This window comes from Mirounga angustirostris, unplaced genomic scaffold (assembly GCF_029215605.1).
Source record: "Mirounga angustirostris isolate CCGP_5_RB_7025 unplaced genomic scaffold, mMirAng1.0.hap1 SCAF_13, whole genome shotgun sequence".
Classification (NCBI taxonomy): domain Eukaryota; kingdom Metazoa; phylum Chordata; class Mammalia; order Carnivora; family Phocidae; genus Mirounga; species Mirounga angustirostris.
The window spans coordinates 94,609,681-94,636,538 of NW_026991721.1; the positions used below are offsets into that span (position 1 = coordinate 94,609,681).

The 26,858-nt window shown below is 48.0% G+C and overlaps 1 protein-coding gene, 1 long non-coding RNA gene and 1 pseudogene across 5 annotated transcripts in view; 2 read left to right on the forward strand and 1 right to left on the reverse strand.

The window, feature by feature from the left end:
* The window catches only part of LOC123857729 (uncharacterized), a 259,889-nt gene that overhangs the window by 210,366 nt on the left and 22,665 nt on the right, over window positions 1–26,858 (reverse strand). The window lies entirely within an intron of this gene.
* LOC123858064 (U6 spliceosomal RNA) lies at window positions 3,096–3,194 on the forward strand (annotated as a pseudogene).
* On the forward strand, window positions 12,331–17,815 carry THY1 (Thy-1 cell surface antigen). Of its 3 annotated transcripts, none has more exons than XM_045894837.3 (4): window positions 12,331–12,467; window positions 14,712–14,772; window positions 15,266–15,601; window positions 16,171–17,815. In XM_045894837.3, exons 2-4 carry the CDS (start codon window positions 14,736–14,738, stop codon window positions 16,281–16,283), a joined length of 486 nt encoding a protein of 161 aa, XP_045750793.1. In that variant the 5' UTR covers window positions 12,331–12,467; window positions 14,712–14,735; the 3' UTR covers window positions 16,284–17,815. The 3 variants fall into 3 exon arrangements, with proteins under 3 accessions (XP_045750793.1, XP_045750794.1, XP_045750795.1); XM_045894838.3 differs by having other exon boundaries at window positions 12,403–12,557; XM_045894839.3 differs by lacking the exon at window positions 12,331–12,467 and adding an exon at window positions 12,469–12,596.

The following is a 26,858-nucleotide window of genomic DNA, read 5'->3' on the forward strand; positions in this document are numbered from 1 at the left end:
GGCAGACGCTTAACCATCTGAGCCACCCAGGCGCCCCAATAATTACTTTAAATATAAATGGGCTATATGTTCCAATCAAAAGACATAGGGTGACTGAATGGATAAAAAAACAAGACTAATCTATATGCTGCCTACAAGAGACACATGTCAGACCTAAAGAAACATGCAGATTGAAAGTGAAGGGAGGGCGCCTGGGTGGCTCAGTTGGTTAAGCAACTGCCTTCGGCTCAGGTCATGATCCTGGAGTCCCTGGATCGAGTCCCGCATCGGGCTCCTGCTCGGCAGGGAGTCTGCTTCTCCCTCTGACCCTCCCCACTCTCATGTGCTCTCTCTCATTCTCTCTCTCTCAAATAAATAAATAAAATCTTTAAAAAAAAAAAAAGAAAGAAAGTGAAGGGATGAGAAAAGATACCCCATGCAAATGAAAGTGAAAAAAAAAAGCTGGGGTAGCAATACTTATATCAGACAAAATGAACTTTAAAACAAAAACTGTAACAGAAGACAAAGAAAGGCATGACATTGTGATAAGCAGATCAATCCAACAAGAGAATATAACAATTATAAATATTTATGCACCCAACACAGGAGCAACTGAATATACAAAGCTAATATTAACAGACATAAAAGGAGAAATTGACAATAATACAATAATAGTAGGGAACTTTAACACCCCACTTACATCACTGGATAGATCATCCAGACAGAAATCAATAAGGAAACAGTGACTTTGAATGACACATTAAACCAGACGGACTTAACAAGATAAATACAAAATATATACAGAACATTCCATCTAAAAAGGAGCAGAATACACATTCCATTCAAGTGCACATGGTACATTTTCCAGGATAGACCACATGGTAGACCAGAAAACAAGTGTCCGTAAATTTAAGAATAAAATCATATCAAGCATCTTTTCCAACCAAAATAGTAAGAAAGTAGCAGTTTCCAGAAAAAAACTACTAAAAACACAAACATGTGGAGGCTAAACAACATGCTACTAAACAACCAATGAGTCAATGAAGAAATCAAAGAGGAAATCAAAAAATGCCTGGAGACAAATGAAAATGGAAACACAATAGTTCAAAATCCTTGGGACACAGCAAAAGCAGTTCTGAGGGAAATTCACAGTGATACAGGCCTACCTCAAGAAATAAGAAAAATCTCAAATAAATAATCTAACTTTATAATTAAAGGAATTAGAAAAGGAACAAATAAAGTCCAAGGATAGTAGAAGGAAGGAAATAATAAAGATCAGAGTGGAAATAAATGAAATACAGACCAAAAAAACTAGAAAAGATCAATGAAACTAAGAGCTGGTTTTTTGAAAAGACAAACAAACCCAACCCATCAAAAGAGAGAGAACTCAAATAAATAAAATCAGAAATAAAAGATAGATTATAATTGACACCACAGATATACAAAGGATTACAAGAAACTACTATGAGGGACACCTGGGTGGCTCAATCAGTTAAGCAGCCAACTCTTGGTTTCAGCTCAGATCGTGATCTCATGGTCATGAGATCCAGCCCCGTGTCAGGCTCTGCACTCCATGCAGCTTGTGCTCCCTCTCTCTCTCTCAAAAAATAGATAAAATCTTGGGGCGTCTGGGTGGCTCAGTTGGTTAAGCGACTGCCTTCGGCTCAGGTCATGATCCTGGAGTCCCGGGATCGAGTCCCGTATCGGGCTCCTTGCTCAGCAGGGGGTCTGCTTCTCCCTCTGACCCTCCCCCCTCTCATGTGCTCTCTCTCTCTCATTCTCTCTCTCAAATAAATAAATAAAATCTTTAAAAATAAATAAATAAATAAATAAAATCTTTAAAAAAAAAAAGAAAGAAAGAAATACTATGCAAAGTTATACACCAACAAACCTAGAGGAAACAGATAAATTCCTAGAACCATATACAATCTTCCAAGACTGAATCAGGAAGAAAGAGAAATTCCAAATTCATTCTATGAGCCCAGCATTACCTTAATACCAAAACCAGACAAAAACACTAGAAAAGAAAGAAAGAAAGAGAAAGAGAGAGAGAGTAAGCCACTGGGTGGCTCAGTCAGTTAAGCATCCAATTCTTGATTTCAGCTCAGGTCTCGATCTCAGAGTTGTGAGTTTAAGCCCTGCATTGGGCTCCATGCTGGGTCTTGAACCTACTTAAGAAAGAGAGAGAGAGAGAGAGAGAAAAGAACAGGCCAATATTCCTGATGAACACAGATGCAAAATTCCTTAAAAAATATTAGCAAACTGAATTCAACAATATATTAAAAAGATGATTCACCACAATCAAGTGGAACTTATCCCAGGGATGCAAGGATGGTTCAATAACCACAAATCAATCAACATGGTACTCCATATTAACAAAATGATGGGTAAAAGTCATATGAGCATCTCAATAGATACAGAAAAACATTTGAAAAAAATTCAACATCCATTCATGATAAAAACTCTCAACAAAATGGGTATAGAGGGAACATGCCTCAACATAATAAAGGCCACATATGACAAGATCACAGCTAACATCATAGTCAATGGTAAAAAGCTGAAAGCTTTTTCTCTAAGATCAAGAACAAGACAAGAATGTCCACTTTCACCACGTGTATTCAATATAGTACTGGAAGTCCTACCCATAGCAATCAGACAAGAAAAAGAAATAAAACACATCCAAATTGGTAAGGAAGAAGTAAAACTGTCACTATCTGCTGACGACATGATACAATAAAGAGAAAACCCTGAAGACTACACACACACACACACACACACAAGCAATCTGTTAGAATAAACAAATTCAGCAAAGTTTCTGTATACAAAATTAATATACAGAAATCTGTTGTGTTTCTACACACCAATAATAAACTAGCAGAAAGAGAAATTAAGAAAACAATCCCATTTACAATTGCATCAAAAAGAATAAAATACCTAGGAATAAATTTAACAAAGGAGGTGAAAGAGCTATACTCTGAAAACTGTAAGATATTAATGAAAGAAATTGAAGATGACTCAAATAATGGAAAGATATACCATGTTCATGAACTGAAAGAATATTGTTAAAATGTTCATACTACCCAAAGCAATCTACAGATTCAATGCGATCCCTATCAGTGCTCACTTCAGCAGCACGTATACTAAAAGTGAAACAATACAGAGAAGATTAGCATGGTCCCTGCACAAGGATGACATGCAATGCAATCCCTATTAAAATACCAGCAGTATTTCTCACAGAACTAGAACAAAAATCCTAAAATTTTTATGGAACCACAAAAGACCCCAATAGCCAAAGCAATATTGAGAAAAAAGAACAAAGCTGGAGATACCACAGTCTCAGATTTCAAACTTTACTACAAAGCTATAGGAAAAAAACAGTACAGTACTGGCACAAAAACAGATACACAAATCAATGGAATCGAATAGGCAGCCCAGAAATAATCCCACACTTATATTGTCAATTTTTGACAAAGGAGGCAAGAAGATACAATGGATAAAAGACAATCTTTGGTAAGTGGTATTGGGAAAACTAGACAGATACATGCAAAAGAACGAAACTGGACCATTTTCTCAAACCATACACAAAAATAAACTATGAGGGTTCTAGAGGGGAGGGAGGTGGGAGGATGGATTAGCCTGGTGATGGGTATTAAAGAGGGCATGTACTGCATGGAGCACTGAGTGTTATATGCAAACAATGAATCATGGAATACTACATCAAAAACTAATGATGTAATGTATGGTGATTAACATAACAATAAAATATTTTTTAAAAATGGATTACAGACCCAAATGTAAAACCTGAAGCCATAAAAATCCTAAAAAAAAAACATAGGCAGTAACCTCTTATACATCAGTCTTAGCAATATTTTTTTAATTTGTCTCCTCAGGCATTGGCAATAAAAGCAAAATAAACAATTGGGACTACATCAAACTAAAAAGCTTTTGCACAATGAAGAAAACCATCAACAAAATGAAAAGGCAACCTCCTGAATGGGGAAAGATATTTGCAAATGATATATCTGATAAGGAGTTAATATCCAAAATATATAAAGAATTCATACAACTCACCTCCAAAAACAAACAAAAACAATCAATGTTATTAAAAAATGACCAGAGAACCTGAATAAACATTTTTCCAAAGAAGACATATCATGACCAACAGACACATGAAAAAGATGTTCAACATCACTAATCATCAGGGAAATGCAAATCACAACCACTATGATATTACCCCACACCAGTCAGAATGGCTAGTATCAAAAAGACAAGAAATAACAAGCACTGGCAAGCATGTGGAGAAAAGGGAACCCTGGTGCACTGTGGGTAGGAATGTAAATCGGTGCAGCCACTATGGAAAACAGTATGGAGGTTCCTCAGTAAATTAAAAACAGAACTACCATATGATCCATCAATTCCACTTCGGGGTATTTACGCAAAGAAAATGAAACACTAACAATATAGGCACCCCTATGTTTATTGCAACTTTACAATAGCCAGGATATGGAGGCAACCTATATGTTCACTGATAGATGATTGGATAAAGACGTAGTAGATGTACACAATGGAATATTACTCAGCCACAAAAAAGCAAGAAACATGGATGGTATCATGCGAAGTGAAATAAGTCAGACAGAGAGAGACAAATAGCATAGAATTTCATTTATATGTGGAATCTAAAAAACAAAACACATGAAAAAACAGAAACAGACATAAATACAGAGAACAAACTAGTAGTTGCCAGAGAAGAGGGAGATGAGGGAATGGGCAAAATAGGTGAAGGGAATTAGGAGGTATAAACTTCCAATTATAAAATAAATAAGTCACAGGGATGAAAAGTAGAGCATAGGGAATACAGTCAACAGTATTGTAATGCCTTTGTATGATGACAGAGGATAACTACACTTACCATGGTGAGTGTTTCATAATGTATGTAATTGTGGGATCACTATGTTGTACACCTGAAACTAATATTACACTGCATGTTACCTGGAATTTAAATATAACCTTTAAAAAATACGTATGTCAACTATATGCCAGATAGATGATAGATAGATAGATAGATAGATAGATAGATAGATAGATAGATAGATAGATAGATAGATAAAATTGAGAAGTAACTTCGTGCTGGGGCTCCAGAGAGATACAACAGTAAACAAGACAGACACAGACCCTGACCTCAAGGCAGTGTCTATCATACCACCTTGCTTCCCCAGAAGCAGGCCTCTACCACCCTAGCCAGACTCTGAACCCCCTACAAGAGTAAAAACAACCTAGGCAGGAGAGGGTCCGCATGGCCCTGTGTTCATCCCCTATTCTGACTCTAGAGTAATCTTTCTAAAGAATGCATCTCTCTGGCCATGTCACACCCTTCCTGTAGACCACCGATGATTCCCCATCACCCACACCCAAACAGACAAGGGCTTTCTTGGAAGGCTCTTCCCCATTTTTCCAGTGTCCCCTCTCAACATTCACTGCCTCAGACAACTCCAAACTGCCTGCATTTTCCCACACCCACTTTGCTTTTTCTCTATGTCTTTGTTCATACCATCTCCTCTGTCTTAATGCCCTTCCTTCTCTTCATCTGATTTATTTGTTATCTATTGCTGTGTATCAAACCACTCAGACTAGTAACTAAAGGCAACAACAATTCTGTGAATCAGCAGTTTGGTTAGAGATAGCTGGAACAGTGCATACATATGCTCCAAACTGAGTTGGCTGGGCTCACCCATGCACTGTGGTCAGCTGACAGGTGCACTGGGGCTGGATGCTCTAAGAGGGGCTCACGCAGTGTCTAGCCATTGGGTGAAGTTGCCAGCTGGAACATTTCAGCTCAGGTCTCTCCCCATGGCTAGCCTGGGCTCCTCACATGCCAAGGGGGTTCCAAGAAGCAAACCCTAATAGGCAAGCACTTATGAAGTCTCTGCCTGTGTCACAGTTGCTGAGGTCACATCTGCTGAGGACTAAAGCATGTCATATAGCTAGCCCAGAATCAGTGTGGAAGAGGTGTGTCTCACTGGGGGGCCATTAACGTAGCAATCTAAGAGTCTGCCCTCTACCCCTACCTAATGCACACACAGCCTTCCACATGTGAAATTTATTCATCCTTCCCAAAACACCCAAAATAGTATCCAATCATACACCGGGCTCAAAGTCCATGATCTCACAATGTGCAGCAAGTCTGGAGGTGGCTGAGCCTCCTGGGGTACAACTCCTCACATGTGGCTCCTTTTGATCCAAAGACCTGTGAACTAATGAGACAAGATGTCTGCCCTCCATGTGCCCAGCATATAGTCGTGAAGCAAGCATAGGAGAGCCTCAACAGATACTCCCATTAAAAGAGAGAGAAATAAGGAGGCACACAGTGATCACTGACTCAAAGCAATTCTGAAATCCAGTCAGATTCTGTTATCAGGACCCTTCCTTTGGAGGCAGGGATGTTCCTTGAATAGAGTACAGTTCTCCTTGGCATCTAGTTACACCTGCTGGGCTCCTGGTTCTGCCCTCTGAGAAGATTTCCTTTTCCATAAGAGAAGGCCTTTGTGAATATTGGCCAGTCTTCTATCCATAGATAGTTGGTGGCCCAGAGGCCTCTTTTCACTTTTTAACTATTTCAGTTCCTTTCAGCCCAAACTCACAGAGTCTTTTCCAAAACAATAATCTTCGAAACTTTATGGTTTTTCTACAAGTATTATTGGGTTCACTTCTTGCTCCAAAAGCCACATATATAGTTAATTTCAAGAAAACTCTACTTCAGCTATAAAACAACATCTTTACTATTCTTAGAAACCCTTTTGTTTAACTGAGAAGGTCTACTAGGCACCACCTTAAATCCTCTTGGGGTCTTAACAAAGGTTCTACAATTCATGCCCTTGATTTCGTCTTTACCTTTAGGCCAGTTCTTACTTGGGGAATCTGCTGTCTGCTGGAGAGACTGGAAATGAGAACTAGTTTTCCTTTCTAACCCAGCAAACTAGACAGATCCTTATTTAGCTCATCTCTCCATTATAACACCTGACATGCCAGCTGGAAGCACCCAGATGGCACTTTTAACATCTCACCTCTACATCTCTTAAGCCAAACCCACAAATTCATTAGGCGCACTTTATGCCGGTGGCCTCAACACTATATTATACTCATCAGCCTTGGTCCAAGCAGTTTCCAGCTCCCTTTCCAGGGCACTCACAACTCTTGCTGCCTCTCATTCCAGCCTTCACCCACCACCCAGTTCCAAATGCCACATGTTTGGGCTTTTAAGACAACACCACAATTCTAGGTACCAATTTAGTTATCATATTTGTTTGTTACATAACAAACCACCTAAAACAATAGCTTAAAACCACCACCATATTGTTAACCTAATGAATTCTGTGGACAGATTTGTCTCTGTCCCACAACATCTGGGGCCTCGGTTTGAAAATGTGAGCATCTAGGTGGATAACTCAAACAGCTTTGGTGCTAAGATTATCTGGAAGCTTCTTTATCTACATGTCTGGAGCCTGGGTTGAAATGACTCTGAAGGTTAACTTCTCCTGGGACTGTCTACCAAAGTGCCTACATAATGCCTCTCCATGTGACTAGGGCTTCCTTACAGCATGGCCTAAGGACACTCAGGCATTTTATACAGTGGCCATAAGAGGGAGCATTCCAGCAAACAAAATAAAAGCTACATGGCCTTTTAAGATCTAAATTCAAAAGTCTTGGGGCACCTGGGTGGCTCAGTCGGTTAAGCATCTGCCTTCAGCTCAGGTCATGATCTCAGGGTCCTGGGATCGAGTCCCATGTTGGGCTCCCTGCTCAGCAAGGAGTCTGCTTCTACCCCTCCCTCTGCCCCTCCCCTCCCCCTGGCTTGTGCACTCTCTCTCAAATAAATAAATAAAATCTTTTTTTTAAATAAATAAGTAAATAATCAAAAATCTTTTAGCATCATTTCTGCCATATTCTATTGACTGAAACAGTTACCTCCCCATTGAGATTCATGAGGGGACACAGACTTTACTTCTTTTTCTTTTTTTTTTTTAAGATTTTATTTATTTATTTGACAGAGAGAGACACAGTGAGAGAGGGAACACAAGCAGAGGGAGTGGGAGAGGGAGAAGCAGGCTCCCTGCTCAGCAGGGAGCCCGATGCGGGGCTTGATCCCAGGACCCTGGGATCATCACCTGAGCTGAAGGCAGACGCTTAACCGACTGAGCCACCCAGGCGCCCCCAGACTTTACTTCTTGATGAAGCAATACCAAAGAATCTGTATCCAGGTTTTAGAACCACTTTAGTAGGCTTACCTGGGATGGTTTATTTCTGTTCTATGTGGCATCAGTTTGGATTACACATGCTTTTGTGATCACTCATGTGGCAGTCAACTGGGGGCTAGGTGATCCTAAATAGTGGTTGATATAAACTGAGGCACCTCAGTTTATATGGCCAAGCCCAGAATAAACGTGGAAGGGAATCACACAAAAGGCATGGGTACTGGGATGCATCATTCATTGGAGACCATTAATGTAACAATCTACCATACCTGGGCAACTCTCGTTTATCTTTAAAGACTCAATTCATATCTCACCTCCCTGTCTGACAGACTGGGTCATCACTTGCCCCTCCTTTGAAGTCCCACAATACTCTATACACATCCTACCATTGCCCTTACCATACTGCTTTCTAACTCTCTCTATACCATTTCTGTTTCCACCATTGGACAAGCCTTTGAAGGTAGAGATTGTGCTCTGTTGATCTTTGTAATTCCAGGGTCTAGCCCTGTGCCTAGAACATTGCACCTAGATCAATAATGTCTTTTAATTATATAATTATACACCCATGAATAAAGTTTTTAAATAAATGTTGAGGGGCGCCTGGATGGCTCAGTCAGTTGAGCCTCTGACTATTGATTTTGGCTCAGGTCATGATCCCAGGGTCCTAGGAACAAATCCCATGTTTCTCTCCCTCTCCTTCAATCAAACAATCAATCAATCAATAAAATGTCAAATATTACATCTCCATTGGTGCTCTGCCCTCTTGCCCTCTGCCCTGTGTTCTAAGAGATAAATTTTATTCTTTGTCATACTCTCCAACCAAATATGCACTTCTTCAGAGAGTGACCTCACTTGGGGAGCTGACCTCAACTAGAGATTAGGAGAGGAAGCAGAGTGTAGAGCCCTTGATTCCAAGATTTTTGAATTTCATAGTCAAGTCACGTTTCCAAAGAAATTTGCAGCTCAACAAGAAGTTACCAAATTTCTTTTTTTCTTTTTTTGGCTTTGGACATTAAAAACACACATGCCTTCTACCACCGACTACTGCCACTTCAAAGAAGCAAAGAGATATAACCTTAGCTTCAAAGCATAGGCCTTCCCAAGGAAGGGCAGGTATTTGCCATAAGACCGCAATTAGCCCCAAATCAGGACTCAACAGTATGTGCTGTCTTGACATGAAAAATCTGGAGCACCTCAACAGCCTAACCACAAGTCCTCCTTCCAACTTAGTTTCTGCTAATAAGTTCCCCTAGCCAATCAACCCTCCTTATCATGGGGATGAGGCACAATTCCTAACTATCTCTGAGTAGTGGGCTTCAGTTCCATGCCAACCCACAGAATTATTCAGCAAGCCAATGCTTAACAAACAAAGCCTACCTCGCATAGCTCCTGGCTGTTCACTCCGCTCCTGTGCAACTTCTGTGTGTGGTGCCCTCCTCTGGGCTGTGAGTATACGTGACTAATAAGCTGCTGTCCATCTCATCTGTCTGGTGTCAGGGGTCATGTGTTCAGCCATCTCCAAAACCCAGGTGTAAAAATCCCTCCCTTATCAACACAGTGAAGAGGAGGTGATCAGAACAAGGGGGCAACCTCACAGCTGTATTTAGACTATCCCACACTGTACTTGCTTTTCTTATTCACTACAGACCAGCGAAATCAGTCCAGTAGAAGTCAGAAGGCCCACCCTGGGAGCAGTGGAAAGCACTGTATGTGGAGTCAGGAGATCTAGGAGGTAGCCAGTCCTAACAAGTCCAAAGTACTTGTTGGTCCTTTGACAAATCCTTCCCCTCTTGGACCTCAGTCTGCAGCTACAAAATGATGGGATGGCTTCTGTCACTCTGTGACAACTGCCATACCCTCTAGAGTCCACACTCCCCTCCCCTTCCTGAACTAAAGTGCTTGGGGACCTAGAAAGTAGGCCAGGTCCTCATAACCTTATCAAAATAGTACAGCCAGGTCTTCCATCCAGCAACACTCAGAGACTCTGCCCTAGAGCAGGAAATAGCAGCCAGGGTCATGTCTAGCCAGAGCCCAGATATCTTCTGTAGTTAAGAGGCCTCTGGGTATCCACATGTTCTGCCAAAAAAAAAAAAAAAAAAAAGAACTGTCTCCAGTCCCATCCGTATGTGTGCCTGTGCATATGTGTGTGTGTGTGTGTGTGTGTGTGTGTGTGTGTGAGAGAGAGAGAGAGAGAGAGAGAGAGGAGGGTTAGGCCCCAGCCTAAAGCAACTGTGCTCTAACAGGAAAGACCTCCCCGGACAGCTCAGAAAGCTGTTAACCAGGAGAGACCACATAAGTGCATTGACAGGGAGGAGGCCAGTGTGTCTGGAATGTAGCCAGAAGATGAATGGGCAAGATGAGGTAGTGGTGAAGGCTGACAGCCAGGAGCCAGGACATCCAGGGCCTTAAAAATCATTGTGCAGACAATGAGAAGCCAGGTGACCTGATCTCTGAAGAGAGACGGTCTCACCAGACCAGCATTCTGCACTCCCCAGACCCTGGGGAGCTTGTGAAAAGTGCAAACACATACAGCGTACTGCTAGACAAGGGAGATCCCAGGCAGGCAGGGACAACTGCATTTTTCATAAACCTCCCCCACCCCCCGCCGGAGCTTCTATTGTTTACCCCAGTGAATGGCCCCTAGACTAGACCATCCTCGAAACTCATTCCAGTTAGAAAGTCCCATCACTCTGAGTGCCGGGAGGCCACCTAACCTCCCAGGGAGGGAGAGGGAAGTGAATCTCCCACTTGCTAGCCCAGGGATGACTTCCAACAGTAGCACTGCAGTAATGGAAACTGCAGTTAAGGTGCCAGGCTGACTTCTGTGAAGAAATAGGAGAATGGGCAGGCAGATGGCAGGGAGGCAGGGCCAGCCCACAGGATGCCCCAGCCAGAATTCACAAAGAGGCCATGAGGATGCAAATCAAACAAATAAACCTTTGATTAAAAAAATTCACTTCACCTGTGGGTGGGAGAGACAAGTCATTGGCACTGGCCATGAAAAAAAGAAAGAAGATCCAAAGGCTTCTGGCGACTTGAAATTGAATTGATAGGGCTAGGGCGGGTGCCTCACGGGATTAAGAGCCTGGTTTCCTCTATTCCTTTCTAGATGGTCCTGTCTCCTCCCCTTCCCCTCAGTTCCACAGTGTCCCCTCCCACTGGGCTGGGATGCAGGGGTGGAGTGCCTCAGTACTGAGGACATTCGGTTCCACAGCCCAGGGTGACTGGCCAGTTCTCCCACTTACTAGCCATTGAAACAGGATGGGGAGTGGGATGGGATGAACCCAGCACATTTTTGTGGGGTCAACACAGCCATGGATGTAATGCGCCTGGCGCAGTGCTCGGTAGAAAACAGTATTCCTTCTCTTGTCTGAAGACCAAACAAGCAGACACAACTCAGGGTCGAGGTGGGGCAGGAGGAGGGGAGGGGAGGGTCAGGAGGAGTATATGAAATCGAGAACATTCTAGCTCTCTGTTCCGGGAGATGCCAGCCCAGAAACTGAGGGAGACTGAGTGCCCCAGAGCAGAAAGCCCCTGAAGGATCGGGTGTTCTAGGATGGATGAGGGAGTGGGGCAGGGCTCAGGACCAGGAAGGATGGGATGCAGTGCCTGCCTTGCCTCTGAAAGTCTCCTCCAATGTGGAAAAACACTCCACCATCTTCCTTTGGAGAAAGCCTGGAATATTCCAACTCCAAAACTTCTCACTGGAGCCTCCAGGGAGGTGGGCTCCAGCTGAAAAGGAAAGGAGGCGGCGGGAGGAGGCGGGGCACTGACCAAAGGGGAGGGTTGCTGGCCTGCATCCTCCACTCCTTACCCCTTGGTTTTCCCACCGGCTTCTGAAGCCTAAGTCAGAAGAAAGGGTTAAAGCCTAAAATGGGGAGCAATCATTTCAGGGTTCTGGAAGGCAGCTAGCGTTCCCCGCATTGCCCCACCCTGATCCTCGGGGCCCTGAGCCCTCCTATCCCTGGTCTGGCCTGGCCTGGCAGCCAGAGAGTGAGGTCCGCCTTCTGCGGCAGACGGCCACTCTCCCACATCTATACCGGACCGCCTCCTCCTTCCTCCTCCCCATGCCATCCTTCCTCGCTCCCCCCTCCCCAGGCTCTGATTGGCCGCGTCCCCGGGCCCTCCCCGCTCCTCCACTCCCACCCCTGGTGAAAACTGCGGGCGCGGGCAGGGTGCAGCCACTGGAGGCGGCGGTGCGTCCGGGGGAGGCTACAGCGGCGGACGACAGGAGCCCAGGTGGGAGCGGGAGCCAGGGCGGGACCCGGGGCGCTGGGAGAGGCCCCAAGCGCCCAGGCAAGCCCTCCCAACCCGAGGCTTCGAGAAAAGGTTCGGGGGCGCCCTGGCAAGGAGCCTCGCCGTGCTTGGGTAGGGGGTCTGCTTCCCAAGTTGGGGGGGAGCGGGACGCAACTGCTGCAGGCCAGGGGCCGTGCCGCACCCCGCCTTTTGCGGAAGGCGCTCCCCGGTTTTCACCCCCTAAGGGGATGGTTGCCTGGGGCTGGGGCGCAGGAGGAGAACCGGGACGAAAAGCGCCAAGGACAGCCTTGGGTTCTGTTCTCCACGCAGACGTCCCCAAACCTGGCTCGCAAAGACGTGGGGTGGGGGCCGCGACATTGCGGGAGAGAACGGATGACCGAGAGGTGGAGGGAATCTCTGCCCTGCGACCTCGCAGCGGGCTGGGTGCGGGGCGTCAAAGGACAGGGAAACCGCAGTGCCGCGGGCGGGGACTGGAAGGCGGGCAGACGGGGGAGGGGAGAACTGGGAAAGGATGAGAGGGGGAAGGGGGACCTCAATTGGGAGAGGAGACGGGTGGAATACGGAAACGGAATGAGGGTGGGGCTAGCCGAACGGGGGTGGGCGGGTGCGGGGGCTGGAGAGGGAGGGAGTGCAGAACTTCTCTGGGTTCTGGGCTGCGGGGACACCAGGCAGAGGAAATGAAAACATCTGTGCCTCCCCTGCCGCTCTCTAACCATCCCTTTGGCTCTCCATCCCTCTCCAGCCCCAGCCCCATTTCATCCCCAGGTTCTAGCCCAGGCTTCCCCTTTTCCCTCCTAGATCTCGAGCTCGCACCTCCGTAACTCAGTGTGTGCGAATCAAAGCCAGATGCTGACCCCCTCTCTTCCCCAGCAGCACCCCCTGGGACCCTCTCGGTTATATTTCCCAAGAGTGTACCGACTGCAGCTCCTGGGCGCTGCAGGACCCCAGCCTCGCCTGGCCGCAGGACAGAGCGCCAGGGGGGCCTTGGATGCAGCCAGCGGTACACCCATCAGGGCCCCGTGGGCCCTCCCAGGCACAAGCCCCTCCTGTGTGGTCTCTCCCTGGCCAGCATCAGTGCGGACAGGCCAGGCTACCTGCTCCGTGACACCAGGATGTTGATCCAGACTAGGCTTTGAAAAAAGGCAGGGCACAGAGCTTAGGCAGGGAGTCTATTGAAGCCAGACTGGAAAACTGCAGGCCCAGGAGGCCTGCCCAGAGAGCTGGACATTTGGAAACATCTTGGTTCCTATGCAATCAGAGAACATATGCAATCAGAGAGCACTGTGTGCCTTAGCTGTGTGCCAACTACGGGCCCATCTGGAAGCACCTTAGCCACACAGCCCTTTCTAGAGGAAGGGAATTAACATTTATGGGTCACTCACTATGGAGCAGTCCTAGTGGCAGATGTTAGTCATTCTTCTTAATCCCCATCACAACCCTGTGGGTATCTAAAGTTCCTTCATTCATTCATTCAGGATCTTTTGAGCATCTATTATATGCCAGGAACTGTTTGGGCATTAGGGATTTTCTTCTGAACAAGAAACAGAAAATTCCCCAAATGGGGAGTTCTTGTGTAATGGGTAGAATTTTAGTGTTTCAAGATAAAGAGAGTTCTGGAGATTGCCTGCACAACGATGTGAGTGAATATAACACCACTGAATTGTACACTTAAAAATGATTAAGACAGGGGCACCTGGGTGGAGCAGCCAGTTAAGCCACTGACTCCTGGTTTCAGCTCAGCGTCCTGATCAAGCGCTGGGTCGCACTAGGCAGGGGGCACAGATCTGCTTGAGACTCATTCCCCCTCCCTCTCCCTCTGCTCCTCCCCCCTCCCTTGCACACGTGGTCTCTCTCTCTAAAATAGACAAATCTTTTTTAAAAATGATGAAGGTAGTAAATTTCGCACTAGCTCTACTTTGCCACAATTAGGAAATAGGATGTCCCTGCCTTCCTGAAGGAAAAAGGAAATGGTCAAAATCACTTTACTCCAAGTTTTCCACACAGAGACACACCATCATACGGTGTGTTCTCCCTCCCTTTACTTTCCCCAAGGGGGGAAGCACCAAGTGGCAGTGTCACGTTCACTCCTAAGTGGGAGGGGAGGACCGCAGAGAGAAGCTTGCATGCCTGCCACGGCCATGTGTCCCAGAGGCCCCCAGCCCTAGCAGTAAGTGTGGGCCCACCTGCCCCATCTCCTGGCTGATTCCTATACTGTTGCACCCCCAGATCAAGGACTGAGCTCCGGGCACCATGAACCCCACCATTGGCTTCGCTCTTTTGTTGACAGGTACTGGGCAAGGGGCAGGGCTGGGATTCCAAGCACCTTGGCTTCCTTCCCTTCAGAGAAGCTAGCTTCTTCCTCCCAACCTCAGAAGGAGGAGGTGGTTGAGGAGAGAGGGCTCTTTTTCATCCCTAAATCTGCTGAGTAACCTAGTTCATCTTCTGGCTGCCTGAGGCGGTTTTTGGAAAAAACAGCCCACTGAGTCTGCCCCATACTGAGCTGGAATCTCCAAATGGGAACCGGGAGCCTACATCAACTCCCCAAGATCTCCTGCCCCCCCCCCCCGGGATGCCCAAGACTAAAGAAGATGAGGGAAGGAGGCTGGGTCTGCAGCAGAAAAGCGGAAGTGGCCCACAGGGACCTCTGGGGTGGGGAGAGGGGCCCAAAGAGCAGACCCTTGTGCCCTCCCTGGCCAGACCATTCTCTCCTATTACTGTGGGTGGGAGGCCCCCTGCTCTGCAGGCCCCCCCAACTTGGGAGTGGGCACCGCTGGTGCCAGTCTTGCAGGGAGTCCGTGCGCAGGAAGTGACCAGCCTGACAGCCTGCCTGGTGGACCAGAGCCTTCGTCTGGACTGCCGCCACGAGAATACCACCACCTCGCCCATCCAGTATGAGTTCAGCCTGACCCGGGAGAAAAAGAAGCACGTGCTCTATGGCACTATGGGGGTGCCTGAGCACTCATACCGCTCCCGAACCAACTTCACCAGCAAGTACAACATCAAGGTCCTCTACTTATCCAGCTTCACCACGAAGGACGAGGGGACGTACACATGTGAACTCCGGCTCTCTGGCCAGCCTCCCGTCACCTCCAGCAAGACTGTCTCTGTGCTCAGAGGTAAGGCAAGCTCCCAACAAGGCCAAGTGAGCTGGGAGAGGGAGGCTAGGGAGGAGAGGGCTGGCTAGGACAGCAGGTAGTCCCCTTGGCCGGGCCAGAGACAAGAGGAGCCCCAGAACCTCTCTCTTCCCCCCGCCCCCCAGCAGCGGCTGCCTGGCGCCCTGGGGAACCACTGCCTACCGTGTGTATGGGAGGAAACGCTGGGGGGACAGTGAGACAGGCGGAACGGTGTCGCAGACACTTCTACCATGACTGGGCAGATCACCTGGCCTCCCCAATCCTCCTCCACCCCCGCCCAGAAGACAGGAATGACACTAGCTACCTCACCCACGGTTTCCTTTTGAAGATGCTCGATAAAAGATTTGATATGATGTTTGTTCAAGAGCTCAGGAACCTGCAAATGGGAAAAATAGTTGGTTCTCCTAGAGCAGACTGGCCCTGGTTCCAGCTAAGACATCGTGACACCAGCCTGCCCAAGGGAATAGGCCCCAGCTCGGGGCCTGTGCCTGCCTGAATCCCGGTCCCTCTTCATTCCTGCCCTGTCCCTCCCCCCCATTCTCTCTCCACAGACAAACTGGTCAAGTGTGAGGGCATAAGCCTGCTGGCCCAGAACACGTCGGGGCTGCTGATGCTCCTGCTCTCCCTGCCTCTCCTGCAGGCCATGGACTTCATCTCCCTGTGATTGCCCAGTCCAGAGACGAGTTGCTGAGCCCCTCCCCGCATCCCTCACACATCTTGAGGAGCAATGGGGACCCCGCCCCTCATAAGGAATCCCACTGCCGCATGCATCACCTACCCGCCCCTCCGCCCCCCTGCCACCCTCTCTGCACGCCACTGGCTGTCTTTTTTTTTTTTTTTTTTTTTTGTACTCTTGGTGCCAGAGTTGCTTCTGTCTGGTTTATCCTTCTTTTTCTTTGGGAATTTGTGAAAAGGGAAGCCAGGGTTGGGGACGTGATGGAGAGTGAGGGCATGGGAGGGGTAGAAGGATAGAGGGGTCCCAGTCCCAGGGGGACAAGGGGGGGTCATCCTTGCCCACCAGGACCAGCAGCCTAGGCGAGACCTGGAGGAGGAGGAGGTGCATCTGGGCCTAGCACATCCCTCAGCAGGCAGGGATGGTGCCCGAAGACGCCGGATGTGAGGGCACTGCCAAGCATTTGTGGCCCATCACAAGAGGAAAGAACTGAATGTCTCCAGGAGCATTCTCTGCCATAGCAAGAAGCCGTCCTTTTACTACTGCAGAGGTCCCCTAGGGGCCTTGGGCCTGGTGTGGCCCATCACAAGAGGAAAGAACTGAATGTCTCCAGGAGCATTCTCTGCCACAGCAAGAAGCCGTCCTTTTACCACTGCAGAGGTCCCCTAGGGGCCTTGGGCCTGGTGTGGCCCAGTGAAAAAGCAGATTCTGCCTGGGAGCAGTGCTAATGGAGGGCTGGAGACAGGGTAGAAGAGAGGGTCCATCATCCCTCTCTACCTGATGAAAATAAAATGAAGAGCCTACTGTCCCTCACTGCCTCAGCCAGCAGTTGAGAGGGTGGCAGAGGACCAGCCTCCTCCCAGCCTGTCCCAAGCTCCTACAAGCTTCCAGATCTCTGACCTGGAGGCAGTAAGCCAGGCCAGGTGGAGTCTCAGAGCAGAGGAGAGTTTGGCCCAAGTGTTTGGGAGGCTCTTCTTTCCCTGCCGGCTGGCGGCTGAGCCTTCCGGCAGCCCTCTGCCCCACAGGTCTGGCTTCTCGGGGACCTGGGGGATTGGAGGGGGTCTGCGGCAGCCCGTGGAGTGAGACCTGTATGCAGGACATGCCTCGACAGATGGCTTTTCCCAACACCCAGCTCCCCGCCCCCCCCCCCCACCCCGGCAGCTGCACCCTGTCCTGTGACTGTAGAGTGCACCACAGCTTATAGTATATCGCTGAGGACAAAGAGAACTGCACAATAAAACCAAGCCTCAAGAGAATGCCTCCCTGCCTTCCTCTGCTTTGCTCCCTCGTCTGTCCCCAGGCCCGCCTCCCTTCCCCTAGCCCCTAGCGGCGCATCTAGGAGCTCCGAACTGCCACCTTGAACTCTCCCTCTTCCCTGCCTTCATCAGCCCTTCCCCTCCCCTGCTGCCCCCGGGTCTGGTTTCTCGGAGACCTGAGGGATTGGGGGGGGAGCCCTGCATGCTGGACTTTTCAGAACCACTCTAACATGGTACATTGGCCCCAATAAATGAATGTTCCATCTCCGTTGACTCACCTGGCAGGAACAACAGATAAACTTGCCCATATGGGGCCCAATAGGCTAACAAGTGCTACGGGGTACAGTCTGCTTTTTCTTCTTGGATCTGGTTGTTCTCAGAAACGCCCCCTCAAGTGACATCTGCTAGAGAGAGGGGAGGTACTGGGGCACCGAGAGGAAGCACGGGAGGTGGCACAGTGGCAGCCCACATCATCAAGATGTTAGGACAAGCATCTCTTCTTAAATCCGACACAGGCCTATATCCAGGACTGGGGGAGTAGGGGAGGGGCAGTCTGGGCTTGGCTCCCTCCCCTAAAAGTCAATGAGTAGCATGTGAACATGCAGTCATCCTGGGGGTGCTGGGAGCTAGAATGGGACCACAGGGTGGTCCTAGGGTCCCCCAGAGAGCCTAACCAACTGCCTTTGCCAGGAAATGTGGGAGAAGAGGGTGGAGAGTATCCAGAGGCTTACTCATTTGGTATTCCCCACGATGTAGGCTGATTCTGAGCACTTACTTAAAGGCCCAGGCTCTAAATTCATGCCACTGGCTCCCACTTTCCCTGACACCTCCTATCGATGTCCATGCCCTGCCAGTGGCCATGCAGTGACCACGCCCAAAGATGGCAAGAGGAGCCTACATGTTGGAGAGGGAGCTGCTTGGATCACCGACCATGAGGCCCACACCACTCAGCATGGCGCAGCCAGCCTGGTGTCTCCAGAGGACACCAGGGGACACAGACTCCTCTTGTTCTGCCCTGCTTGGAGCTTCGAGTGCCATGCCAAGAAAATAAAAAGAGCCTTTGTGGGGGAAGGGAGTTTGAATGCCACCCTTGGGGTAGTAAGAGTTAAAGCTGGAAGGACCTTCTGGAAGGAATTGGGAAGCCAGGTGTGAAGCCTCAACTCTGAGAATACCACCTGTGTAGAGCCTCCTATGGGGCCTTTGTCATACCCTGGGGTGTGGTTTCCCCTGGAGGTTAGCAGCCACACTCTATGGAGGGAGGGTCCTGGGGAGATGACGCTGCAGCCATACCTGGGGGAGGAGAACCTAAGGCCTGCAGCAGGTGGGGCTAGCTTAAGAAGCCACAGAGAGGCCATCAGAGAACCAGGGGCTCTAGGAAGGCAGGAAAAGAGAAGAGGGGAATGGGTGGGGGCAGGCGCCCTACAAGTTCAAGTCTGAGCCATCAGGCCTCACCATGTAAGTCAAGAAAGAGCATGCTGTGGGCTCTCAGAGGCAGGCCACAACAGCCATCTGGTCCTCTCTGGGCAAGTCGGGAGGTCTTATAGAGGCTGCAGGATGGCCACAGTGACATGGCTAATCCTGAAGAGGGTTGGGGCCTGTCCTGGTTCCTGCACACATGCCCCAGGCCCAACCCCATCAACCTACCCCCCACTCCTCCTCACCCCGTCCCATGTCCCCTTCAGCCATCTCGGTCCCTACCCTGAGGCATGGAATTCTTCTTGGCCGATAGCAACAGAGCCCCTTTCTACACCCCCATTTCTGACTGGATCATCCATGCAGACAGAGGACTAGCTGCAAAGGACACGGTGTGCAAGGGTCTCTCCAACATCTAGGGACTCCCTCGGGAAGGGCAAGGAGGTCACCATGAGGAGAACACAGGGACTCTTTCACTGGCCAACCAATAAATCTATATGGTGTCCAGGGCACCTGTGATCTGCATCTTCCAGCCTCCTCCCAGTGTTTGTAGCTTCCATGCTGTGAAGGGCATGTCTGTCTTTACAGGAGAAAGCAGCCACCTCAGGTGAAGAGGAAATGTTGGAGCTGGATCCCTTCAGAGTCCTGGCAAGGCACGGGTGGGGGTCATCAGCTCTCTCCCACTCAGCCCATGACAAAGGTGGCATTGCCTTCCTGCCCAGGGCTCTCAGATTCAGGAGACTCAGGCCCTGAATGCTCCCCCCGACCCCTCAGAGAGAAGCATGTCCTATGAAGACTCCCAGGAGGCATCACTGCCTAGAGGAAAGGTGTGGAAAGTGGACACATGGTGTAGGGGGCAACGTGGGACCAGTGGAAGAGTTCCATGGAGGCCAAGTGTGGCTCCACAGCCAGAAGGGGCCCTGGATGGTGGGCAGCGCCCAGCAGTGGACATAGTCAGTGGAGGCCACGTGCCCAGTCTGCAGGAAAGCAACTTCCTGAATTCGGTGGGAGCCAGGACCGGATGACCCTGGTCACTTCACTCTTCAATGCCTCACTTCTCCACTGTTCCAAATCACATGGTTGGGCTGGACTCATTTATTTGTATAAAAACATTAAAGACCTGGCTCTGGGCCGAGAAGTAAAAGACACAGTCTCTGGCTGAGGAAATCTACAGTCCAGTAAGAAGCAAAGAACTGGGGGCGCCTGGGTGGCTCAGCTTTTAAGCGTCTACCTTCGGCTCAGGTCATGATCCCGGGGTCCTGGGATCGAGCCCTGCGTCAGGCTCCCTGCTCTGCGGGAAGCCTGCTTCTCCCTCTTCCACTCCCCCTGCTTGTGTTCCCTCTCTCGCTGTGTCTCTCTCTGTCAAATAAATAAATAAAATCTTTAAAATAAATAAATAAATAAAAAGCATGCTTACATGAATGCATGTTTGCTGGGTCAAAACTCATCAAACTACATATTGAAAATGGGTGAATTTCATTAAATGTCAATTAGACCTCTCTAAGGTAACATGGGAATACATAAGTAGCCAGGCTAAAGGGCTTCCCAGAGGAGAAGTCATGAGCAGGAGTTAGCACAAAAAGCGAGCTCTATGGTTTTATAAGCTGATTACAAAGAAAGAAACATTATTTTATTTCTTCTGTATCCGGAAAAACATGGGAAGAGAGAGGGGAAGCTATTGTGTGTTCAGTCTGAGGACAGGCCTTGGCCTCTCTTCTAGGGCAACTCACCACGGCTGGTTGTTATAACAGCTCCCTGAGCACATGGGCCCATCATCAGGAGCCCTGACCCAGTCAGTATTCATTCACACATTCACTAAGTGCACACTCCATGCCAGAAAGTATAATTCCCTGGGCGGGATGATGGGAACAGAGTAGTGAACGAGACAGACAAGTTCCTACCCACAAAACGAACGCTATCTACAGAGGATGGACATTAAGTAAACCCATGAGTTAAGTCTCATCAGTATAGACTGGGATCATCTCCATGTAGGAGGTGATAAGGGGACACTTTAGTTAAGACAACCCAGGAGAGCCTGAGGAGGGGATGTGAGGCAGAGACCTCGAAGAGAAGCCTGCCTTTTCAAAAACAGCAGGAGTGCTTGCAGGCTGAGAGGAACAGTAAGGGCGTACTCAAGGTGTCCAGGCAAGAGATGGTACACCCTGATGTCCCTGAAGTGAGCCAGGTCCCTTGGGGCATTGCAGGTCACAGTGAAAAGTTTGCATTTTATTCTAAGGGCGACAGGGAGGTGATAAAGGATTTGACCTACCTAATAATGTTTTTAGACGATCCCTCTTGCTGCTCAGTGGGAAATGGATTGGAGAAGGACAACAGTATAAGGACTATTACAGTAATCCTAGGAGACACTACGGCAGCTTGGACAAGAATTGTAGCGGTCAAAGTGGAGGGAAGTGGTGACTTTCAGGTACACGCAGTTAAAACTGAGAGGCCTGGTGAAATCTGCATAAGGTCTGTGGATTTTACAACATCTGTTTCCCCACTCTGACGTACGATGGCTATTAAGATGTTACTGCTGGGGAAAACCAGGTGGAGGGTCCACCGGACCTCTTTATGCTATTTTTGCAACATCCCATAAATCTATAATTATTTTAAAATATTTTTAATTCTCAACAGCAAGCACACACCCAAAAAAAGATGGCAAGTACTAACTCCGGAGGGAGGAATAAAGGAATTCTTATCAGAGCACACTACCCGGCTTGGCTCTAAACAACACTCACATAGTCATCCTCATATATAAACACTGAACTGTCATGAGCACGAAACTTTAACCAAAAGTTGTGATAACACAGTCCTGGAGATGCAAGAAGGGTAAGTGTGTTTTGGGGGGGGGGCACAAAACAGGCATATAAGAAAGCTAAACCTCATTCCCACGGGTGAAAGTAAACAGATAATACTAGAAACTGAAAACGCAGGAAAGAGTTATCTATACGAGAAATTCTAAAGTACAGACGTAAATGGCAGAAAAACTAACCAAAATAGTTGAGAGTGGTTGCTTTGGGAAATGAGAATTCAGAATGGGGAAACAGACTGTTTTTATGTAATAAACCTAGGAATATAATACTCTTTTTTCTCTATAAATATATCAGTGCTAGGCAATAAAAAATATATTTAAAGAAATATGTTGGGGGCGCCTGGGTGGCTCAGTTGGTTAAGCGACTGCCTTCGGCTCAGGTCATGATCCTGGAGTCCCTGGATCGAGTCCCACATCGGGCTCTCTGCTCAGCAGGGAATCTGCTTCTCCCTCTGACCCTCCCCCTTCTCATGTGCTCTCTCTCTCTCATTCTCTCTCAAGTAAATAAATAAAATCTTTAAAAAAAAAAAAAAGAAATATGTTGAAGTCTGCCCCAAAGAACAGAGAGGACTTACTTACTAGTGGTTTGGATGGAAGTGGAAGTGTTGGAAGGAGAGGAGAAAGAATCCCAAATGACCCCTAGGTTTTTGCTTGGGCAGTGAATGGATAATGATGCCATCTGTTGAGATAGAAAAGGCTGGGGGGGTACGGGGGTGGGGAAATGGATGTATTAAATCGGCAATACCCATCAGACATCCAAATAGAAGTAACAAGAAGACAGCTGGATATCCCAGTTCTGAGCAGAGGGGAAAAGGCAGCGTTAGAGGTAAAACTTGGGAGACATCAGCATTTGGGTGGTAGGCACTGACCATGGGACAAGTAAGATTATGCAGGGAGACATTACAGAGAAATAATCAAGCCTAGGCCTAGAATCTGAGGTGGTCCAATATTTCAAGTTCTGGGGGAAGCAAAGGAGATTAAAGAGGAGCCAGAGAGGGAAGAGGAAAGCCAGGGGTCTGTGGAGCCAGAGAAGGGAAAGTTTTGAAAAAGAGCAATCAATTAGGTCAACTGCTGTTAAGAAGTCAAGTAAGATGATTAAATAAAACTAAAAAAAAAAAAAAAAAAGGTCAAGAAGATGACGAGGACCAAGTTGTTGGTGACTATGGTAGCTAGTCTCCAAAGATGGCCCCCTCAATAAACCTCAACAAACCATGCCTCTGTTGTGAGCCCTTCCCCTTGAACCTGGCATGGCCCTGTGTTTTGCTTATGACCAACAGCATACAGGAGAAGTCATGCTGCATGACCTCCAAGGCTAGGTCATAAGAAGCCTTGCAACTTCCACCTGGTTCTCCAGGAATGCTCACTCCTGGGACACTCCCTCTTAGAACCCGGCTGCCATTCTGGGAGTTTAAGTCACATGGTGGCCATGCGTAGGCACTCCAGTCACCAGACCCAGCTAAGCTCCCAGCCAATAGCCACCATCAACTGCCAGTCATGTCAGTGCACTGTCTTGGGAAGTCCAGCTCAGCTGAGCCTTTGGATGACTCCAGGCCCAGCTGCTACTGACCGCAACCTCGTGAGAAAGAAACCTCAAGTGAGAATTTCCATCAACCACAGCAGCATGACATACATTAATAAATTGTTGAAACCCACTAAATTTTGAAGTGGTTTGTGATATAGCAACAGATAACCAGACAGTGACTTTAACAAGAGCAGTTCAATGGGGTTCTGGTAACAGAAGCCAGACTGCAGTGATGAGTGAAGGTAAGTGGGAGTGTGTGGACTGCTTTTCCAGGAAATCTGACTGTGACTGGTGTTGCAGGTGGAGTCCAGGAGAGCTTAGTTTGTTTTTAAGATAGGAGATACTACAGCATGGCTGTATGTTGATGGTGATTATTCCTGGAGCAGAGAAAAATTGACAAAAGAGAGGAAGAAGAAAACAACAAAACAGGGTCCTTAGGAAGCCCAGAGGAAGGGATCTAGGAGGAGGAAAGGCAAAGAAGGCACGTGTGGAGGTGGGGAGGTTTGTGAACCTGAAGGTGGGAAGGTCAGGGGTTCTCACACAAGCAGCAAGGTCATTGGCTGATTGAGAAGACGGAGGGAAGATGAGACAGGTTGGAGAAAAGTAGATAATATAAAAAAGTCCTATCAAAAAGTGGGTGTGGTAGCAGAATTCTAAAAATAGCCTCCCAAGATTCCCTACCTCCTAATCCCTGGAGTCCATAAATGAGATGAGATGTCTTCCCCATGACTATGTTATGTCATATGGCATAGTTGATCTTAAAAGAGGGATATTATTGGGGCGCCTGGGTGGCTCAGTCCGTTAAGCATCCAACTCTTGATTTCGGCTCAGGTCACGATCTCAGAGTTGTGAGACCGAGCCCCACATCGATTAAGATTAAGCCCTCCCCCCAGGGGCGCCTGGGTGGCTCAGATGGTTAAGCCTCTGCCTTCGGCTCAGGTCATGGATCGAGTCCCACATCGGGCTCCCTGCTCAACGGTGAGCCTGCTTCTCCCTTTCCTTCTGCCCCTCCCCCTGCTCATGCTCTCTATCTCTCTGTCTCAAATTAATAAATTAAAAAAAGAAAATCTTTAAAAAAAATGATTAACCCTTCCCTTAAGATTCTCTCTCTCCCTTTCCCTCTGCCCCCCACCCAAAAAGAGAGAGAGAGAGAGAGAAAGAGAGAGAGCCTAACATAATCACATGAGCCCTTCAAAAGCAGAGAATATTCTCTGGCTAGTGGCAGATGAGAAAGAGAAGCAGCCAGAGATATCTGAAGCACAAGAGAGAGTCAACATGCCACTTGAGAAGGAGTATGGGCAGCCTCTGGTAGCAGACAGGAGATCCCAACTAGCAGCCAGCACGGAAACTGGGACCTCATACCTACAGCCATAAGGATTCAGATTCTGCCAAAAGCCTAAATGAGTTTGGAAGTGGATTTTTGCCCTGAGCCTCCAGATAAGAGCCAGCCCCCACAACACCTTAATTTTGGCCTCGTGAGACTCTGGCCAGAGAACCAGCCGATCCCACCAGGACTTCTGACCTATAGACTGTGTTGAGCCACTAAGTTTCTGGGCATGAGCCCTGACGAAGTCAGGACACGCCCCCTCTTGCCGTAGGGCCTTCTGGGGCAGCTCCACCCCTCACGTGGGGGTGACTCAGCCTCTCGGAACCTCCGTGTCCTGAGATGACAACAGCTGTCATCACAGCTCTGGGCTCAGGTTTTGGGGCTTAACAGCTTCATAGTTTCCCGTCATCTAGACCTGAGCTGCCCAACATGGTAGCCACTAGCTTCAGGTGGCTACTTAGATGTAAACTTAAAGGAATTACATTTACGTAAATTAAATGTTCAGCTCTTCGGTCAGACCAGTCACATTTCAAGTGCTTAAAAGCATATGTGACTACTGGCTGACACACCAGACAGAGCAGAAATCATTTCCATCCTCACCGGAAGTTCTGCTGGACAGAGCTGGGCTGGACAGTAGATGGGAACCATGGCTGCCTGAACCACTGCCCTGTTCAGCAGTGGGCTGAACTCATGAAAAGGAGGCTTCAGAACTAAAGGGCCCTTAGGGGAACCCTCTCAGCCCCACTCACCTCCAGCCCCAGGAATGCTCTGAGTACACCAACACCTCTGAGCCCAGAACATAGTGTCGTGAGGCCCACGGAGGGGAAAGTTTCTTCTTACCACTAGTCTAAGGCGCCCCCCCCCAATATTCTTTACCTCCTGCAGCACAACTGACCGTGGATCCACGTCCTTCAGAGGAACACAAACACACCCTCACCCGCAAAGGCGTGGTATGCCTCTAAACCCTAACCAGCCACTCATATACTCGTAACACATGCCAACTCAGCACACTCAGAAACGTCCATGTTTGCCTGCTGTGTGGGACATCAACAGGTCTGTAGGATGCTCACAGTCCACCCGGTTCCTTCTCACCTCTATCACCTCCTGTCCTCCCCAGTGCCCTTTGTCTTGCTCCTTGGTTCCTGTAAACACCTGCTGGGCCACAACCCAGCAACAGTGTTCTGCATAGAACACTCAAAGCTCAGGGCAAAGAGGGGCGCCTGGATGGCTCAGCCAGTTAAGGGTCCGACTCTTGGTTTCGGCTCAGGTCATGATCTCAGGGTCCTGGGATCGAGTCCCACGTCGGGCTCCCTGCTCGGCAGGAAGCCTGCTTCTCCCTCTCCCACTCCCCCTGCTTGTGTTCCTGCTCTCGCTATCTCTCTCTGTGTCAAATAAATTTAAAAAAAAAACTTTAAAAAATAAAATAAAATAAAAATAAAAATAAACTGAGGGCAAAGAAATGCTTCTCTCCCCACTGCCTTCTAAAAAGCAAGAGGTAAGAACACAATTCCCATTCCACCAGATTTGACATTCCTCTCAGCCCATTGGTAAGATACTTGCTTTACACTGAGAAAACCAAAAGCACTTTGTAGTGATTTTCCCAAAGCAAAGACTCGATCAGCCCCAAGGTGAATTGAAGGCCCTCTCTCTCTGAAACTGAAAACTGCTTACAACTTTTAAATGCTGGCTTTCTTGTATCTCCTTACCAAGGTGCCAAAAATCATAGAGCCCAGTCTCAGGCAGGCTCCCCATATAGAAGTCTTCCCAAAGCTGGCTTGAAGACATGAAGGGACCAGTTGGGACCAGTTGGTTGGGATCACACCAACTGGAAGCCAGGAAGGCACTGGATGTTTGGAGAAGAAACTTGGCATGAGGAAAACCCCAACTATATAGCACATGCATCAAAACTAGATTTACCACACTTGTTGAAACCATGGGGGCAATCCTAAAAAGGTGAAATCACTTGGGGATGATCATTATAGACATTACTGCTAATTTAAGATCTGTAAAATGTTACTGATACTGCCTTTATTTAGCGTGCTATGTTTTTAGTGTTTGATGTTAGTGAACATAAAATACGTATAAGGCATTTCATAGGATCACTCAGTCATTCTAATCTTATTTTTCATCAAGGGTATTCGGATGCAAAACCTCGCACTGTTTCAGCACCTCGACTATCAATGGTTGGGGAGGAGAAGAATATTGCCTGAGCCAGGAGAAGTAGAATAAAAACTTT

Bases quoted from the DNA above. Each gene is read 5' to 3' on its own strand.
- THY1 (XM_045894837.3), top strand. From the start codon at position 14,736: ATGAACCCCACCATTGGCTTCGCTCTTTTGTTGACAG. The intron at 14,773-15,265 runs GTACTGGGCAAG...CGCTGGTGCCAG, and splicing joins CTTCGCTCTTTTGTTGACAG to TCTTGCAGGGAGTCCGTGCG. The intron at 15,602-16,170 runs GTAAGGCAAGCT...CTCTCTCCACAG, and splicing joins GACTGTCTCTGTGCTCAGAG to ACAAACTGGTCAAGTGTGAG.